Raw genomic sequence first — 19,838 nt, 5'->3', positions numbered from 1 at the left:
AGCACAATGTAAATATTTATAAAACTGGTATTATTAGTTTTCCTTATTAAAGCTATTATGAACATTTCACTGAATTAGGCTGTTTCTGTTGACCCTTTTTCATCTACTAGTAACTCATGTAAACCCTTACTCTCTTATCTGTTCTGGGCCTCAGTTTTCTCTTCTGTAGAATGAGAGATGTAGATTAAAACAATGGTTCAAGGCTGGGCGCGGTGGCTCACGCCTGTAAACCCAGCACTTTGGGAGGCCGAGGCGGGTGGATCACCTGAGATCAGGTGTTTGAGACCAGCCTGATCAACATGGAGAAACTCCGTCTCTACTAAAAATACAAAATTAGCCGGGCGTGGTGGCGCACACTTGTAATCCCAGCTACTCGGTAGGCTGAGACAGGAGAATCGCTTGAACTGGGGAGGCGGAGGTTGCAATGAGCCAAGATCATGCCATTGCACTCCAGCCTGGGCAACAGAGCAAGACTCCGTCTCAAAAAATAAATAAATAAATACATAAATAAAACAATGGTTCAGATTCTGGTGAAAGCTACTGGTGACTTCTCCATAAAAATGCACATATGCATTTACATAATGATTTATAAACAATTATTTATAACAGCAAAAGACAGGAAACAATCAAAATATCCACCAACAGGTGGTTAATTATGCTATATCCATTCAGTAAAATTCCATACAACATACTGCTATGGACTTTGATGATGTATTCTTACACCAAAAAAAAAGCAAGTTACAGAACAGTGTATAATGTACAACCTTTTGTATAAAAATGGCAAAAAATAAGTGTACTTGAATTTTCATGTAGATCCATAAACTATGGAAGAACAAACAAGAATCTTTTTTTTTTTTTTTTTTTTGAGATGGAGTCTTGCTCTGCCACCAGGATGGAGTGCAGTGCTATAATGTCAGCTCACTGCAGCCTCCGCCTCCCAGGTTCAAGCGAGTCTCCTGCCTCAGCCTCCCGAGTAGCTGGAACTACAGGCGTGCGCTACCGCACCTGGCTAATTTTTGTATTTTTGGTAGAGACAAGGTTTCACCACGTTAGCCAGGCTGGTCTTGAACTCCTGACCTCAAGCGATCCGCCCGCCTTAGCCTCCCAAAGTGCTAGATTTACAGGCATGAGCCACCATGCCCAGCCCAAGAATCTTTGATGGGAGTGAGAAATAAGGGGGTAAGAGAGAATCTTTTCTTTTTTTTCCTCTCTTTCTTTTTTTTTAAGACGGAGTCTCCCTCTGTCGCCAGGCTAGAGTGCAATGGCGCGACCTCGGCTCACTGCAACCTCAGCCTCCCGGGTTCAAGAGATTCTCCTGCCTCAGTCTCCCAAGTAGCTGGGACTACAGGCATGCACCACCATGACCAGCTAATTTTTGTATTTTTATTAGAGACGGGGTTTCACCATGTTGGCCAGACTGGTCTCCATCTCTTGACCTTGTGATCCGCCCACCTCAGCCTCCCAAAGTGCTGGGATTACAGGGGTGAGCCACCGCGCCTGGCCAAAGGGAATCTTTTCATTGTATACTTTGTTACATTTTTGTTTGAATCCTGTGAATGCACTGCCTATTAAAAATTTTAATTTAAAAATACTGTATATAACTTCAAGAGGATCAGACAACCCACTGAAGCTAAAAGATACTTCCTAAAACTTTTGGCAATATTTTTGTTTTCTAAAATTCTTCAACTGAATAAGCACGTAACTGCATATACAAAACAATCCAACAACAAGAACATTTAAGAAAACCATTTTTCATTTTGGTCCTCATATAAACATATAAAGTTATTAATGAATACTAAGTGACTCAATAGATTCTAATTTGAAATCTCATTTTAGATAATTTCCCTTAATCACTGATAAATTTTATGACAAAAACTTCTTCAAGGGAAAAAGTTTGCACAAATCATCAAGCCAAACTTCCTCTCATGGTTCAAATTCAGAGCTGGTATTTCACAACGGTCTCCAAGCTTAGAAATCAAAATGAAAATTTCTATCCTACGTGGCCATATAATCAGTAGTACTATTAGGGAGACCAGAGAAATACTGTCTTATATTGTGACCATAATCTCAGACTATAAAGCAAATTAAGTAGCATATGAAACCATCACACCACATCCACAAAAATAAAGACGTTTCATCCCTGATTTGAGGAGGAATAGGACAGAATTGGGTTTTCATCCTTAGGCAAGTTACTTAACCTCTCTGAACCTCAGTTTCATCTATAAAATGGAAATAAAAGTACTTATCTCAGAGGGATGTTGTGAAGCTTAAAAGGAATAACGAGGGCTGAGCACAGTGGCTCACGCCTGTAATCCCAAGACTTTGGGAGGCAGAGGTGGGCGGATCACTTGACGCCAGGGGTTCGAGACCAGTCTGGCCAACATGGCGAAACCCTGTCTCTACTAAAATTACAAAAATTAGCAGGGCATGGTGGCACATGCCTGTGGTCCCAGTTACTGGGCAGAGGCAGGAGAATCGCTTGAACCTGGGAGGCAGAGGTTGGAGTGAGCTGAGAGATTGGCCACTGCACTCCAGCCTGGGAGACAGAGTGAGACTCAGTCTCAAAAAAAAAAAAAAAAAAAAACTGGGAGGCCGAGGCGGGACGATCACAAGGTCAGGAGTTCGAGACCAGCCTGGCCAACATAGTGAAACCTCATCACTACCAAAAATACAAAAAAAACAGCCGGGCATGGTGGTGGGCGCCTATAATCCCAGCTACTCGGGAGGCTGAGGCAGGAGAATCGCTTGAACCGGAGCGGGTGGTGCACAGAGGCTGCAGTGAGTCGAGATCGCATCATTACACTCCAGCCCGGGCGACAGTGCGAGACTCCGTCTCAAAAAAAAAAAAAAAAAAAAAAAAGGTGGGGGGAGTGACAAGGAACATAGAAAGTAAGATGCAGGTCCCCCTCAACCCCAGGAATAAAATAGCCCAATATCCTAGGACAGTGACAGGTGTCTCTGGCGGCTTGAATCAAAACAGAGTGCATTCTAGAACCTGTGGTTTCTAGAAGCTGCACTTGTATACACAAGCAATGCCTCTCTTTCCTTACCGAAAACAACACATGGCAGAATTCCCAAAACAGAAGGTGCAAATATCTGGCCTTTCGTGATTTATGTTTCTTGAAAATCGCATTCTAGGTAAGCATTTTTTTTTTTTTTATCAAACAGAGCTGTAGATGTTATGTTGACTGGGTGTGTCCCCAAAAGAATCCTAAGTTATAACAGTCTTATTTTATACAGGGCACTTTCTATCTCAAAGCTCAGAACCGAGGAATAGCAGGCTGCTGGTGTTAGGGGAAAGAAGTTCAAGGCAAGAGTCCTACAACAGACTTTTAATTGCCAGCAAGCCAGTAGGAAACCCACACTGCCAAGGAGATAGAAGCAGCCCCTGCCACCCAATCTTTGTTTCCAAAACTTTTAAACCCAAGCCAGCTTTTTTGTCGGGCACTACTGGACTTAGTAGTACCAGTGTTACAAATATAAACGGCAGTCACTTATTGCTTCCTCACTATGTGCCAAGTTCTGTGCTAAGCATACATTTTCCAAAATGTATGAAAACAACTGCACAACTGTGCTCCCCACCCCCTCTGCTCTCGAGTCTGAAAACTCCCTTCACATCCTCAAATTCAACCTGTTCCCTAAACTCCGGATTCTCCACACCCTTCACTGACTCATTCAGGGCCAGGAGCCACATCTCTCCAAGCAATATGACCCCCAAACTCTTCATGCAACATTAAACCAAGCACTTCTCTGATCCAAAGCCCCTCCCACTCCCACACACCAATTCCAACCTGCCCCTAACTTGTTCCAACAATTCTGTTTCCCTCCAAACTTCGGACTTACGTAAGGCGCGGGGTGCCCTCACCGCCCCTCCGCATGCAACGTGCCTGTCCTTCACTCTGAAGTTCAAAATTCACAAACACACTGCACCTGGGCAGAGCCCGGGTTCCAATCCCACGAGAACTCTCCACACCCGCCCCAGTAGGGCCCGGGACTCTCCACCCCTCACCAGGCCAGGCCGGGGCGCGCTCGGCCTCGCTCCAGACCCCAAGGGGAAGTGGGAAATCTCCACCTGGCTCCGCAGGCGTGGCACGCGGCTCCTGCTCTGCCCCGGGCCCCGCGGCAGCCGCGCCCCCGTCCCGGCGCGGGCGGCAGCGCTCGGGTTGGCTGCGGCGGGCGCACTCGCCCAGCACCTCTGCGTCGGCCTGGCCGTCGTCGCGGGCCCGACGGCGGGCCCAGCCTGGGCCGCGGGCGCGGCAGCGAGGGCAACCCGGGCCCGCCGCGTCGGCGGCGCGTTGGGCGCAGCCTCGGCAAAGCGAGTGGCCGCACGGCAGGGCCGCTGCTTCCCCGGGGGGCTCCAGGCACCCGGCGCACCCCGATTCCTCCGGCCGCGGCGGCAGCGGCGGCTGCAGCAACGGCGGCGACAACACCAACAGCGAAGGTCCAGAAGCCGGGCCTGGGGCCCCAGTCTTAGCTGCCGCCATCTCGTCACAGCGGCCCCGCCGGCCCCGCCGACTCAGAGCGGCCGCTGCCGCCGCGGAAGAGGCCCGAGTACTCGGACCTGCCGCCGCCATCTTGTTTCCCGTTTGAAGGGAGGTCGGTTGCGAGGGAGAAGAGTGGAAGGCGGGGCAGTGCGCGGTGGGCAGTGCTATCTACATATTCATGAGGGGCGAGGCTTCTGTGAGCCCAAAGAGGGTTCTCCTCAGACCTGATTGGCCAGAGGGGATATTTCATTAATATTTATTAGTTATTCTTTATATATGCGGTCATCAGCCGCACTCTCGAAAAGTCCTTGCAGTTTCCTCTTACTGAACTGAAAGAGGTGAGAACTGAGGGGCTTTATTGGCAATTCTGAACGATGTTAAACTTTGATACACTTACTTATCCTGTAATGTCTTGATAACTGAGGAGAAAGTGAGTGGGGAATATGTGAGTTACTCAGAAACCTGCCTTAGTGTTCATTTGATATGAGGGCCTGAGCTCTCTCCTAAGGATGGGGGTAGCTTTGTGACTCAAACCAGGCCCACCATGGTAACTAATTGCCAAAAGCAGCAGCTGCTTGTCAATCCTACCTCCTCATCCTCTCTCTCCATGTCCCTTCCTGAAACTGCCCCCCTTGGCTGGTAAAACCACACTTTCCTGGTTTTTTCCCAGCCCCTTGGCTCCTTTTCAGTCTCCCGTGTTTGGGGCTTCCATGTGGGTGTTCCTCTAGGCTCAGGCCTCAGTCACCTTCTCACTCTGCGTGCTGCCCTGGTCCACATTTTCTTCCCTCAGGAGCTCCCAGATTGCTGTCTGCAGCCCAGGCCTCCTGAGTCCAGCCCTCCATATTCAACTGCCTGATGGAAACATCCTCTTAGATCCCTACATTCCTCATGTACAAAACGAATGTCACTGTCTCCCATCCTCCTTTCAAAACTGCTCTTCTTACTTCCTTCATTCTATTAAAGGTCCCATCCTCCCAGGTACTCAAGCTTCAAACCTAGTCATCTTGAACTTCTTCCTTATCTCCCACAAACCATCAGTTATTTAGTCCTGTCAATTCCACTATCAAAATGACTATTTCCCCACCTCTTCATCCCATTCCCACTGCCCAATTCAGGTCTAATCATCTCCCACCTAGATTACTACAGTAGCTGCTATAGATTGTCTCCCCTCTCCCAACCTCTCGTCTAATCCATCCTCCACACTCTTCGAGTTGCTTCCTATAGGCCAGCTCTGACCGTGTCACTCCTGCTTGAGCTAGGGAGAGGTGCTTGGACTTTGATGCTAGCACCCTTTCTGGATGCAGAGGTTCCAGGAGAAAGAATAATCCCTCTCTAATGGAAAGGTGGTTCGGCTACAGTAGTTCTCCCATTCTTTGCTTTCTTTGCCCTGGGATAGATTTGGAGCAGGGCAAAGAATGGGAAACATTAAATAAATGGCATTTCTTAGTGGAAACCTTTATAGGATGACACGAATTTTGTAAAGAGAGAAAAATAAAAAAGCAACATAGGCTGGAGTCGGTGGCTCACGCCTGCACTTTGGGAGGATGAGGCAGTCAGATTGCTTGAGCTCAGGAGTTAAAGACCAGCCTGGGCAACATGGTGAAACCCCATCTCTACAAAAAATACAGAAATTAGCTGTGCATGGTGACACTCACCTGTACTGGGGAGGCTGAGGCAGGAGGATCACTGGAGTCCATGAGGTTAAGGCTGTAGTGAGCCATGATGGCACCACTGCATTCCAACCTGGATGACAGGACGAGACATTGTCTCAAAAAAAAAAAAAAATCAACATAATATAATAGAAGGCATCAGAGGCCCTGGGTTTTGATGAGATTGCCCAGAGCTAGTGGTAAACCAATCCAGTGCCGAGTGATTGGTTAACTCAGAGAACAGGAGAAAAAAAAAAGAGATGGATTCCCAAGATAAGAACCAGAGGGCTAAAGGACAGTCAAGAGTTGAAGAAAGGCCAATGAGTGATTAAAACAGAGACCTGTTTGCATAGAGACCCAGACAGAATCCTTCCAGACACAGAAGTATGGCCTTGGCTAGGCTATCCTTTATCCATGGGTCTTGCCCACTTCCATCCCAACTTAAGGTTCTTGAGGAAATTTTTCCCGGATTCTGACAAAGGAGATCTGTGATCCAGACAATCATCATTAGAAATGGGGCCATTTGTGCAGGCTGTTCACTCTCGACGGTTTGGATCTTTTAATCTGTTTACTGTTGGAGGAGCTGAGCCACAGAAACATAGCATGCTTTCTTGGATACAAATAAATATAGAAAATTTCCTTTAGCAGAGGGAAAAAGCAAGAGGTCGAGTAGCACTGGACCAGAAGCCAGGAGATCTGGGGTTGGTCTTGGCCCCTTCTAACTCACTGTGTGATTTCAAACAGCTAACTTCCCTCTGGGCCTCAATCTCCTCATCTTTAAAACAAGAGTATTGAAGGCCAGGTGCTGTGGCTCACGCCTGTAATCCCAGCACTTTGGGAGGCCGAGGCAGGCAGATCACGAGGTCAGGAGATCAAGACCATCCTGGCTAACACGGTGAAACCCCGTCTCTACTAAAAATACAAAAAATTAGCCGGGCATGGTGGCGGGCACCTGTAGTCCTTGCTACTCGGGAGGCTGAGGCAGGAGAATGGCGTGCACCTGGGAGGTGGAGGTTGCAGTAAGCCGAGATTGCACCACTGCTCTCCAGCCTGGGCGACAGAGCAAGACTCCATCTCAAAAAAAAAAAAAAAAAGAGTATTGAAAGTGATCAGTTCTCAACCTGGGACACACCTCAGAAACACCTGTATATATCAAGGTCCCACCTCAGATCTAGTGAACCCAGAAACCCAGATGGGGGATATCAGGATGTGTATTTTTTTTTAGTGCCATAAGAATTCTAATGAATACTCGTAGGTAAGACCACTACAACAGATAAATTCAAAGGACCGCTACAGCACTAACATTGTAGAAGTCCAACTTCCAAACTCCAGCCTCTTCTCTCCTCTATGACATTGCTGAGTAATCTTACTAAAAGCAATTGTGGTGACAGAGGGCAAGGCACACCTAAGAAATCTGGAGAGCCACTCACTATGTGGGAAGCTAATAACAATGAGGATGATTCTAAAGTTTCAAGCCTAGCAGCCTGGGATTGTGATGAAAATTGACAACCGACAAAAATGCATCCAAACCTCTCTCCTTCCTTCCTTCCTTCCTTCCTCTTTTTTTTTTTTTTTTTGAGACAGGGTCTCACTCTTTTGCCCAGGCTGGAGGGCAGTGATGCAATCTGCAATCACGGCTCACTGCAACCTCTGCCTCCCAGGCTCAAGCAATCCTCTCACCTCAGCCTCCTGAGTAGCTGGGACTACAGGCACATGACACCACACCCAGGTAACTTTTATATTTTTTATAGAGACGGAGTTTCACCATGTTGCTCAGGCTGGTCTCAAACTCCTAAGCCCAAGCGATCTGCCTGCCTCAGCCTCTCAAAGTGCTGGGATTATGGGCGTGAGCCACCGTGCCTGGCCCAAACCTCCTTTCTATTTAGGGAATTCCCCATTCTGTATAGTGTTGATGAGGCTAGGGAAGCCAAAGCTGAAGGGATATTCTTCTCCCTGCCCCCTAACAGCTAGGACATGACACATGACCCAGGCTCAGACACCTGGCCACTCTTCTCTGAGCTTGGCATCTTCGCAAGTGACATGAAAACATACAGAGAATTTTAGAATTATTCAAAGCAACAGAGACAGTAGGTATGCAACAGCAGTGGGGCCCTGGTGGGGTTTGAGGGGGGTGGCCCTGCCATGGTGAGGGTGGCCATGCCAGGCTGTACCTGAGACACAGACTTGGCTGTGGTTCCCATTGCCAAGCCTGCCTAGGTTACAGCCCATTTTCCATATCCGATGCTGCAGTTTTCCTGTCAACTCTTTGTATCCTTTCAGTAAATTTCATTTTTTCTTAAATGACTCACAATCTCTGTTGTTTACATCAAAGTACTCTAACTGAGACATTAGCTTGTTGTTTTTGAAGTGTCACCTAAAAATGGTTGTCAAGGGTGCTTGGTAGATGATAAAATGATACAAGAAGCTTAAGCCAACAGCCTAGAGTAGAACGAACCCAAATAGCTTTTCTCTAAGGCCCCACCTGCACCACAGACCACCATGGGAGGAAGGATTCACAGACTCCCTTTAATGCACGATGCCAACTGGAACAAATGGCAGTGCAGCTGCAGGTACCAATGCTTCCCCTCCAGCTGCTTTCTGAGGATTGCACTGCTGTCAGAATTCCCTACCATCCTTCTCATAGCACCTCTACCCAGATAGCTCTGCATTGTTTTACCCCACCACTACCCCTTCCTCACTCCTCATCCACATCATTACAAACCTTCCCTCTAGCTCATGGCTCCAGCTTCTCCTTGCTGGACTGAAAGACTCAGATATGAGCAAGGCCATTCAGCCTAGTTCCAGGTGGAGACAAGGCTATTTCTTCCTGCAAGCCCAAGACCTCTTCTTCCAGCTTAAGTGCTGCTGAGTCCATCCTGAGACCTCACACATCTAAGAAGGAGAAGGCTAAGCCCCTCAGACCACACCAGTGCCACCTCTCCTCTTTGGATAACATCTTCTTCCTGTACTCTTCCTCCCTCAAGTCAGATCTCCCCCTGAGATTTGGCCCCTTCCATTTTGCTTTAAAGATTCTTGCTACCTTCTTTTATTCATCTTCAGTTCCTTCCCTTTTGTTTCAGAGGAAGAAGTAATTCTTTCTTGTTTTTTTTTTTATGAGATGGAGTCTTGCTCTGTCACCCAGGCTGGAGTGCAGTGGCGCGATCTCGGCTCACTGCAAGCTCCGCCTCCCGGGTTCACGCCATTCTCCTGCCCCAGCCTCCCGAGTAGCTGGGACTACAGGCACCCGCCACCACACCTGGCTAATTTTTTGTATTTTCAGTAGAGATGGGGTTTCACCGTGTTAGCTAGGATGGTCTCCATCTCCTGACCTCTACCTGCCTTGGCCTCCCAAAGTGCTGGGATTACAGGCGTAAGCCACTCCGCCTGGCCTAGGTAAGTAATTCTTTTGCAAATCTAATCCCTCCATCTGTGTTTGTCATGTCATCTGCCCAGCCTCCTCCAGACTCTTTCCAAACACTCTACGAATACAAATAAGACTTGGTGCTTGCCCCCTCAAAGTCAAACCTAACAGAAAGGCAAAAGTAGAAAAAAATATAGCAGAAAAGAGAAGAGTTATAGAAGAATTGTAAGGGCTACAACAGACATAAACAGAGTGCCATGGAAGCAGGGAGCAAAGGTGAGAGGAAGTTCGGGAGATTTCACAGAAGAGGGGACATTTGAGCTCGTTTATAAAGACTGAGGGAAGGAAGTTCACCACATGGATACAAGGGAAAGCAGAGAGACAATAAGAGCCAAGGCAAAAGGCATAAAAGTTTGAGACCTGTGTGGGACTGATAAAGAATTTGACGTGGCTAGAACATCAGGTTAGAGATGAGACTAGAAAATTGCAGAAGAAAAGAAACTAGAATTTATTGAGCAACTACCACGTGCCAAGTGTCATGCTAAGCAACCATATACCTCTGTTATTTAAACCTAAAGTAATTGAAATATTTAATATTTGGCCCAAGGGATTGGTACATATGGATTTGTGTTTTGGTTTTGTTTGTTTGTTTGTTTGAGATGGAGTCTTGCTCTGTTACGCAGGCTAGAGTGCAGTGGCACAATCTTGGTTCACTGCAACTTCCACCTCCCAGGTTCAAACAGGTCTCCTGCCTCAGCCTCCTGAGTAGCTGGGACTACAGGCATGCACCACCACGCCCGGCTAATTTTTTTTTTTTTTTTTGTATTTTTGTAGAGACGAGGTTTCACCATGTTAGCCAGCCTGGTCTTAAACTCCTCACCTCAAGTGATCCACTCTCCTTGGCCTCTTGAAGTGCTGGGATTACAGGCGTGAGCCACCATGCCTAGCCTGGATTTGTATTCTATAAGGATAAATCTCGATTCTATAATTATCAGTGAATAACAAAAAGAATCTAAGCAGGCTTCATCCCACCCCCAGAGTTGAGATATTACTGGAGAAAGTATGGTGCAGCTAATGTTCATTCATTCATTCATTCAACAAATATCTATTGAGCACCTACTATGTAGCAGGATTATGTAAGTGCTAGGAATTCAGCAGCAAACATGGAAGACAAAGTCTAGATGCTGACCAGTTTGAGCAGGAACAGCATTAGGTACAGTGTTTGACATATTCCAGCTGCTATGGAATGAATGAATATTATCGCCTTAGTTACACTTTCATGTTTAGTGACTTTCAAAGTACTCATTGTCAGAAAAAAATTCTAATTAACAAACAAGCACATTGATGGGGCAAAATAGTTCTTTAATTTCTTTTTTTTTTTTTTTTTTTTTTTTTGAGACGGAGTCTTGCTCTGTTACCCAGGCTGGAGTGCAGTGGTGCGATCTCGGCTCACTGCAAGCTCCACGTCCCAGGTTCACACTATTCTCCTGCCTCAGCCTCCCGAGTAGCTGTGACTACAGGCGCCCACCACCATGCCCAGCTAATTTTTTTGTCTTTTTAGTAGAGACGGGGTTTCACCATGTTAGCCAGGATGGTCTTGATCTCCTGACCTCATGATCCACCCCCTTCAGCTTCCCAAAGTGCTGGGATTACAGGTGTGAGCCACGGCGCCTGGCCTCTTTAATTTCTTTACATTTTCCCTCCAGATGCCTATAAATCCACTTAGAATTGGCAACTAGTCTTACTCCTCTCTGCACCTCCCTCTCCTCCCCTCAGTCTTTCTTCCTCTTTTCCCTGCAGATTGCACTCAGGGCCCCTATTCTTGTTCCTCTAGGCTCTGGCCCCAAGTTCCAAGCAACCAATTAGTTTCCTCTTTGATTTAGTTGTTTTTAATTTTTTTTTTTTTTTTTTGAGACGCGGTCTAGCTCTATCACCCAGGCTGCAGTGCAGTGGCGTGATCTTGGCTCACTGCAACCTCTGCCTCCTGGGTTCAAGCGATTCTTCTGCCTCAGCCTCCGAAACAGCTGGGACTACAGGCACGTGCCCCCATGCCAGGCTAATTTTTTGTGTTTTTAGTAGAGACGGGGTGTCACCACATTGACCAGGCTGGTCTCAAACTCCTGACCTTGTGATCTGCCCACCTTGGCCTCCCAAAGTGCTGGGATTACAGGCGTGAGCCACCATGCCCAGCTGTTTTTTAAATTTTAATTGACAAATAGAAATTGTATATATTTATAGTATAGAGTTGTTCTTTTTGTTTTTTAAGAGGATAGAGGTGGCTTTAAGAAATCCTTTAGGTTCACAACCCAAATGTCCATCAATGATAGACTGGATTAAGAAAATGTGGCACATATACACCATGGAATACTATGCAGCCATAAAAAAGGATAAGTTCATGTCCTTTGTAGGGACATGGATGAAGCTGGAAACCATCATTCTGAGCAAACTATCGCAAGGACAGAAAACCAAGCACCACATGTTCTCACTCACAGTTGGGAACTGAACAGTGAGAACACTTGGACACAGGGTGGGGAACATCACACACCAGGGCCTGTCGTGGGGTGGGGGCTGGGAGAGGGATCGCATTAGGAGAAATACCTAATGTAAACAACAAGTTAACGGGTGCAGCACACCAACATGGCACGTGTATACATATGTAACAAAACTGCACGTTGTGCACATGTACCCTAGAGCTTAAAGTATAATAATAATAAAAGATGAGAATTAATTATCATTAAAAAATTCAAAAAAAAAAAGAAATCCTTTAGGTTCAAGATATAGAGAATAAGAGGGGAAAGAAATGGGCAAATGGCCTTACCCAACTGTACTCAGAGTGAAATATCTAAAAGACAAAACTTTCTCTGCTAGTATTGCTCACCTTTTACAGTGTAAATCACATTTCGTATTCTCGGAGAGTCTCTGTATTTTCCCAGTCTCATCAAAGAAATCCTACTACCTTCACTTTGGTCCAAGTCTCCAAGAAGGGGTGGGTCATGGTCCTGTCCCAGGAAAAGAATGCAAAGAGTGAAAACCTCTTCTTGTCATAAATAAATAGACGAATAGTTACATTGAGCAGAATGGAGGATTTGCCCCAGAAGAGAGTACTGTGATTGGAGCAGAAGAAAAAGTCAGGGGAGCTACAAAATAGCCTCTCAGAGATTGACTTTGTCTACTTTTGAAAGAAACAGGGGAGAGATGGGTTCAGCCAGAGGCTGAGAACAGAAAGCATCATCTCCCAAGTTCCTTTGTCCTGAAGGAAGACAGGCTTCTATACCAATCTACTAGTGATCGAGAAACCTGATGGGTTCTGCTCTAGAATGGTCATCGTCCCACTGTTGTTTGTTTACTTGGCTCTGTGCGCTGCAATCCCATCCCTGGGGAATGCCTGCAGGCGTCTCCTGGGTCTGTGACGTTGCTCAGTTTGACCACCAGGGGGCAAACTGCGCCTACGCGGTCTCCTCCACCCAGTTTCCAAACTCCAGAATCAGAATGTCAGCTATAACTGGCTTTAGAAACCATCCAAGGCTTCCAATCAAATCTTTTTGTTTCAAGAGAAGAAAACCAAGGTCTAAAGAGAGGAAATAATTTGGTAAAGCCACATAGTGAGTGACTAGTAAAGTAGAAACTAGAAAACAAGTCTCTTGACTCACTACAGTTCTACACGTTCCACACCAAGCTTTCTCCAGTCTCATATTTAATTCTAGAATACATCGAGTTTTAATGCTATATCTGTATGAAAAGATTCTCTCCCAATTAGACTGTAAGAACTTGGGGCAAGAGACCATGTTCTGACCAACATTGTACATCTTCTCCTCTAGCACACTCTTCTGCAAGGCAACCTGTATGCCCAATACAAAAAGAAAGAATTCAACAAATATTGTTAAACTGCTATATGGCAAGTCCAATAATGGTTCCTGATAACACAGAGATGAAATATACCATCTCTGCCTTCATGATACTCCCTATCTAGGGAGGGAGACAGATACACCAACACCTATAATTTAAGAGATGAGCATTTAACAGTGATGTAGAAAAGGCAATATGGAAGCACAGGAGAGGAAGTGACTACGTACCTGGATGGAATACAGAATTGGGTCCTAAAGGAAGAATGAGAACTCATCAGAGAAGGGAAATGGGAATTACAAATAGAAGGAATAGCAGAATAAGCCAACACAAGGAGGCATGGAGGCACGTGTTCAGTGAAAATGACTCTTGAGTAGCTACACACAGTATAGATAAGAAGTTGGACTGGGGCAGAGGAGGAGGAGTAAATAAGACTAAAAAGGGAGTCTGAGGTCAGCTGTAAAGTTGCTATTCATTTATTCAGTCATTCAACAAACATTAAATACTCCCACGTGCCGTGCAGTGCTGTTAATGATGGTGGTGGGATGATAATAAAAGTAAGGGTAATAATAATGATGATGAAAATACTAATGTGGGTGAATTCCAAGGATTTGGGCTCTCGAATCTAGGGTTCACTACTCACATGAATCAGATAATACAGATAAATATTCCATCCTCCATTTCTTTTCTTTCTTTTTTAAATTCACTTTCTATGTCAATAGCACGCCTACAAACACGGTGAACATTCCTAAAACCTGCCAGACTTTCCGTAAGAAGTGAGGCAAGCACCAACCCCACAAATTGACACAGTACAAGAAGGGTAAGGATCCACTGTATGTCCAGGGAAAGCAGCATTATAACAAGAAGCAGAGTGGCTAGGGTGGGCAGACTAAGCCAATTTTCCAGAAAAAGGTTAAAACCACAAAAAAGACTGTGCTGAGCCTTGAGTGCATTGAGCCCAATTGCAGAGCTAAGAGAAGGCTGACTATTAAGAGATGCAAGCATTTTTAACTGGGAGGAGATAGGAAGAAAAGGGCCAAGTGACCTAGTTACAAAGCTTCATCTTTTTTTTTAATTGTGAAGACAATAAAATCTTGAAGTTAGGTTCACACACACACAAAATCTGTTATGTATTAGGCATTGTTCCAGGAGCTAGGGATATAGCAGTGATCAAAAATTAAAGTCCACGGCCAGACGCAGTGTCTCACACCTGTGGTCCCAGCACTTTGGGATGTCAAGACAGAAGGATGGCTTGAGCCCAGGAGTTTGAGACCAGACTGAGCAACATAGCGAGATGCTGTCTTTGTCTTTTAAAAAAAAAATAGAAAAGAAAACAAAAAAAAAAAATTAAAGTCTAGGCTGTTGCAGAGCTTTCGTGCTCATGAGGGAGACAGATAATATACAAGTGAAAAAATATGTTTCAGAGAATGATAAGAAAGGAAAGAAAACAAGGCAATAAGATAGAAAATTACTCAAAAGCAGGCATCATTACATAGGTTGGACCAGGGAAACATCACTAAAGAAGTGACATTTGAGCTGAATGAAGTATTATCTGTAGAAAAGGTTGAGGGAAGAGCATTCCAAGCAGGAGAACTAGCAACAGCAAAATCCCTGAGGAGGGACAGGGCAGCTTGATGTATCCCAGGGACAGAAAGAAGGCCCATGTACTAGAGCGTAGTGAGCACAGGGAGAGTGGTCTGAAGTCAGAGTGTAGACAGGGCCAGGGCATGGAAGGCTTTACATATTTGGCAAATGATTTGGATTTTATTCTTATTTATTTATTTAGAGACAGCGCCTTGCTCTGTTGTCCAGGCTGGAATACAGTGGTGCAATGTTGGCTCACCGCAGCCTCCACCTCCCAGGCTCAATCAATCCTCCCACCTCAGCCTCCAGAGTAGCTAGGACTATAGGCTTGTGCCAGTACGCTTGGCTAATTTTTTAATTTTTTGTAGAAATGAGATCTCATGATGTTGGCCAGGCTGGTCACAAACTCCTGGACTCAAGTGATCCTCCCACCTTGGCCTCCCAAAGTGCTGGGATTACGGGTGTGAGCCACTGCACCCAGCCTTTGGATTTTATTCTAAGTGCAATGGAAAGGTTTTAAGCAAGGAAGGGACTTCACTAATTTACTTTTCTTTCTTTCTTTTTTTTTTTTTTTTCAGAGATGGGGTCTCACCCTGTCATCTGGGCTGGAGTGCAGTGGTGCGATCATGGCTCACTGCAGCCTTGACCTCCCAGGCTCAAGCAATACTCCTGCCTCAGCCTCCCAAGTAGCTGGGACTACAGCTACACACCATCATGCCCAGCTAATTTTTAAGTTTTTTGTAGAGACAGGGTCTCATTTTGTTGCCCAGGCTGGTCTCAAACTCCTGGGCTCAAGCAATTCTCCCACCTCAGCCTCCCAAAGTGCTGGGATTACAGGCATGAGATATGGCTCCTGGCCTGATTTACATTTTTAAAAGATAATTCTGGTGGCTCTTCATTCCCACCTTTGAGTGGATACAGTGCCTGCCACCTTCCAACTGCGTGACCCAAGTTGTATGGCACTGTTTTCTGGTGCTCTAACTGCATCCTCACAGACCTATTGAAAGAAGTCGCTGGCCGGGCGTGGTGGCTCACGCTTGTAATCCCAGCACTTTGGGAGGCCGAGGCAGGCGGATCACGAGGTCAGGAGATCGAGACCATGGTGAAACCCCGTCTCTACTAAAAATACAAAAAAATTAGCCGCGCGTGGTGGCGGGCGCCTGTAGTCCCAGTTACTCGGAGAGGCTGAGGCAGGAGAATGGCGTGAACCCGGGAGGCGGAGCTTGCAGTAAGCCGAGATTGTGCCACTGCACTCCAGCCTGGGCGACAGAGCGAGACTCCGTCTTAAAAAAAAAGAAAGAAGTCTCTGGAACAAACTGCTTTTCTAAAGTCCCCCGAATGTGGAGGAGGTGAGAGAGCAAGGTCCACTCTCTTCGATACTTGGTAAATGAGGATGCCCCAGTACAGGAGGCCTCTGGCCAGTGGCAGAGCTTAAGACACTAGAAGAATGATGATCCTACTCCGTGTCTTCTGCTGAAGACACCATGTCCCCACTCAGTTTTCCTCATGAGGGCTCTCTGACATTAAGGGCTATGTGTTCCCCATTCTGGTTTCCTGATACTTCCTCCTCTTGCATATACAGATTGTCCTGGGAACAGAGGGCTCAATGAGGCAGAAAAAAGACTTGGGAATATTCACATAGCCATATGGAAACCCATGTAAATACGGACGAGCCTCACTTTAAGAAGATCCATTCACTCACTCACATAGATACTGATCGAGCACCCACAATGCACCAGGCACTATTTCAGGTGCTGAGGATTCATTCATCCATTCTACAAACATTTTTATTTAGGCCAACTATATGCACAATATCTGGAGAGCCAAATAAATACAAAAATGATAGTAGGTTCTAAATAAATGTTTGTTATATAGGTGAGTAACTGACTCAGTTGAGGTGTGAGAGTAGGGTAGGAATTGTTCACAAATAAATTAACTTTGAAGGTCCTTTAAATAAGACTTTCCTCCTAATGTAAATAAATTGGACCCAGCTTTCTTTCTTTCTTTCTTTCTTTCTTTCTTTCTTTCTTTCTTTCTTTCTTTATTTATTTATTTATTTATATGGTACAGGGTTTCACAATGTTGCCCAGGCTGGTCTCAAAGTGATCCGTCAGCCTCCAGAGAAGCTGGGACTACAGACATGCCACCACCACTGGCTGAACCCAGCTTTAAAGAGACTATTTGTTCATTGCTTTTCAGCACCTAATCGTGTAAAAGCAGCACACTAGAGCTGGCTTTTACCAGCTAAGGAGAGCCAGGGGTTAAATTTTCAGAAATGTTGCAAGCTGGTTATTGAACACAATCATTCCTAAAAATTAAATAACATAACATATAATTAAATAAGTTACACTTAAAACAGAGGTAATAAAAACGGAGTCATTACTTCCTAATTACTACTCTCAATGTGCTTGAGGTTATTTACATCTACTATGTCGATAGGGAGGAAATACTGTATAACGGTATCTCACTGTGCCTCTCTTCTCCACTGCGTTTTCAGTGATGTCACATTGGTAGCATGAGTTGGCCACAGTGGGAGTATTTACACCACAGACATTGGCAACTGTAAAAAACACAACTTTTTTTCCCCTGGAGAACCAGTTGTTAAACATTTACCAGCACACCACTGGTGTAGAGTCTCTATTATGTAATCTTCTTGTGGTGAATCTTCTTTTAGAATCTTATGGACAGAATTAAGCGGACTAGGCTAAGTCTCTCCTTGACACTGATCCCTATGATCCTTATCGCTATGGTAATTTTACATAATTAAGCAACCTGCGGCAGAGGAGGTGGCCTTTTAGTCACAAATAGCATGTCACAAGAGGACTGTTTGAAGGAACTAGGATATTATTCAACAAACCTTTATTTAGCAGCAAATATGGGCAAAGCTGTGTGTTGAAGGCTAGGGAAGATATTAAATAGTAGTCTATGTTCTCAAAGAACTCACTATAGAGGAGTGAGTTCCTCTATTTCAATAGTGAGTTCCACTATTGAAAATACAATGTAATAAGTGCTATAACAAAGAAGTATGGAGGGGAATGGAGCTAACTCAGAGACCAGCAAAGAGGATTCAGAGCACCTAGAATATAAGTGTCGGTGTCTGTCTTGTTCTCCACTGTGTCCCTAGCACCTAGCACTATGTCTGGCCCAGAATTTGCACTCAATAATTGTTGCATGAGTGAAGGAGGTAGCAATTACCTTAACCCTTGAAAAATAAATAAGCTTGCCAGACAAATCAAAGTGAGTACAGAGAGGGCATTCCAGGGCGAAGAAACAGTGTTTGCAGAGGCATGGAGGGCCAAGAGCTTGGCACATTTGAAGAAAATGTTTAATGTGGCATGAGGGGTCCCGGGACCCAGACTGGTAAAGGTGAAGGTATGGAAGAGGGGTTCTCTGCCCCAAATCTCTAGAGAGCCCTCAAAAGACAAAAGGACTTGGCTTGTTCTGTATAGCCCTGGGGACAGAGCGAGGGGCAACGCAGGCAGTCACAGAGAATCAGATTTCAGTTTAATATAAAGAACTTTCTAACAGAGCTGTCCAACAGTGGAATGGGCTGCCTTGGCAGGCAATGAGCAAGTTCGCTACGAAGGAAGCAAGCAGATGCCAGATAAACTCTTGGTGCAACAAACTGCTATGGGGAGATGCATTTTTTTTTTTTCCTGACTAGGTTTTGGAAGAATTTATTCAGTCTCCTTTTTAAAAGGATATTAAATAATATATAGACAACTCTCTTCAATAGTAATTCTACAGAAGACACCGAGATTTTTTTTCTTTCTTTTTCTCTTTTTGAGACAGAGTCTTGCTCTGGAGTGCAGTGGTGTGAACACGGCTTACTGCAGCCTCAACCTCCTGGGCTCAAGCGATCCTCCTGCCTCAGCCTTCAGAGTAGCTAGGACTACAGGTGCGTGCCACTATGCCCAGCTATTTTTTTTTTACTTTTTGTAGAGACGAAGTTGGGGGGCGGTTCTCACTTTGTTGCCCAGGCTGGTCTTAAACTCCTAGGCTCAAGCAATCCTCCCACCTCAGCCTCCCAAAGTGCTGGGATTACAGGTGTGAGCCACTGGGCCCGGCCTGACACAGAAACTTTCAAGTGTTTGTTTCTCATGTCAATCATTGACTAAAGCTGAGGCCAATAGTGGGCTGAAGGCTTTTCCAATCACTGAGGTCTTCACTCACTCATGTAGCAAGTATTTATTCAGTATCTGTGTGTCAAGGACTTTGCTAAATGCTCGAATTACAGATATAAATTTCAAAAGGCACCTGCACTCACACTGCAGGGTAAAAATGCAAATAAATACTTACACTCCAACAGCTACAATTCAAAGTGCTATGGAAAACACAAAGACTAAACATTGACTTTGCCTGGGGGACTCAGGGAAGACCTCGGAGTGGAGGTGACTCAACTGACCTTTGGAAAGTTAAATGGGATTCACTAGATGGAGGAAGAGAGAGTCCAGGCAGAAGGAAAACGTGTGAGGATATGGAGGTGCGACAACGCATGGTCAGTTTGGGGAGGTGAGCGGTTGGCCAAAGTGTAGGGTAGGTGGCAATGGTAGATTGGAACTAAAATATGCGTGGTGTTCAATTCAGTGCTGAAAATTTTAGATTTTAATCTATAAATGATAGGAAGTGAATAATAGGCTTTATGTGGGAAAGTGATGTGATCAGATTTGTCAGTAGAAATGATCAGCATAAGGCCGGGCGCGGTGGCTCACGCTTGTAATCCCAGCACTTTGGGAGGCTGAGGTAAGTGGATCAGCTGAGGTCAGGAGTTCAAGACCAGCTTGGCCAACGTGGTGAAACCCCATCTCTACTAAAAATACAAAAATTAGCTGGGCATGGTGGTACATGCCTGTAATCCCAGCTACTCAGGAGGCTGAGGCAGAAGAATCGCTTGAACCCGGAGGCAGAGGTTGCAGT

The 19,838-nt window shown here is 45.4% G+C and overlaps 2 protein-coding genes across 11 annotated transcripts in view; one reads left to right on the top strand and one right to left on the bottom strand.

Moving 5' to 3' along the window:
• RNF169 (ring finger protein 169) overlaps positions 1-4,574 on the bottom strand; it is a 133,595-nt gene extending 129,021 nt beyond the window's left edge. For 4 of the 6 annotated variants that reach the window (XR_010121343.1, XR_010121344.1, XR_010121342.1 and 1 more), the window contains exon 1: positions 4,010-4,574. Coding sequence is in view for 2 of the 6 variants with exons in the window: in XM_055282942.2 (XP_055138917.1) it covers positions 4,010-4,574 (565 nt within the window). In the remaining 4 variants the exon portion in view is untranslated. The remainder of the gene's footprint in view (positions 1-4,009) is intronic. The other 2 variants (XR_010121345.1, XM_055282943.2) reach the window with 1 other exon arrangement.
• The window catches only part of CHRDL2 (chordin like 2), a 52,195-nt gene continuing 36,890 nt past the window's right edge, over positions 4,534-19,838 (top strand). For 2 of the 5 annotated variants that reach the window (XM_055282944.1, XM_055282946.1), the window contains exon 1: positions 4,534-4,596. The gene's annotated coding sequence lies outside the window, so the exon portion shown is untranslated. Of the gene's footprint in view, positions 4,597-4,789; positions 4,823-18,720; positions 18,820-19,838 lie in introns of those variants that run through there. The other 3 variants (XM_055282949.2, XM_055282945.2, XM_055282947.2) reach the window with 3 other exon arrangements.

The sequence above is a fragment of the Symphalangus syndactylus genome, chromosome 6 (assembly GCF_028878055.3).
Source record: "Symphalangus syndactylus isolate Jambi chromosome 6, NHGRI_mSymSyn1-v2.1_pri, whole genome shotgun sequence".
In the NCBI taxonomy this organism is placed as follows: Eukaryota; Metazoa; Chordata; class Mammalia; order Primates; family Hylobatidae; genus Symphalangus; species Symphalangus syndactylus.
The sequence above is the reverse complement of the archived record's forward strand: the minus strand, read 5'-3'. Positions and strand labels throughout refer to the sequence as shown.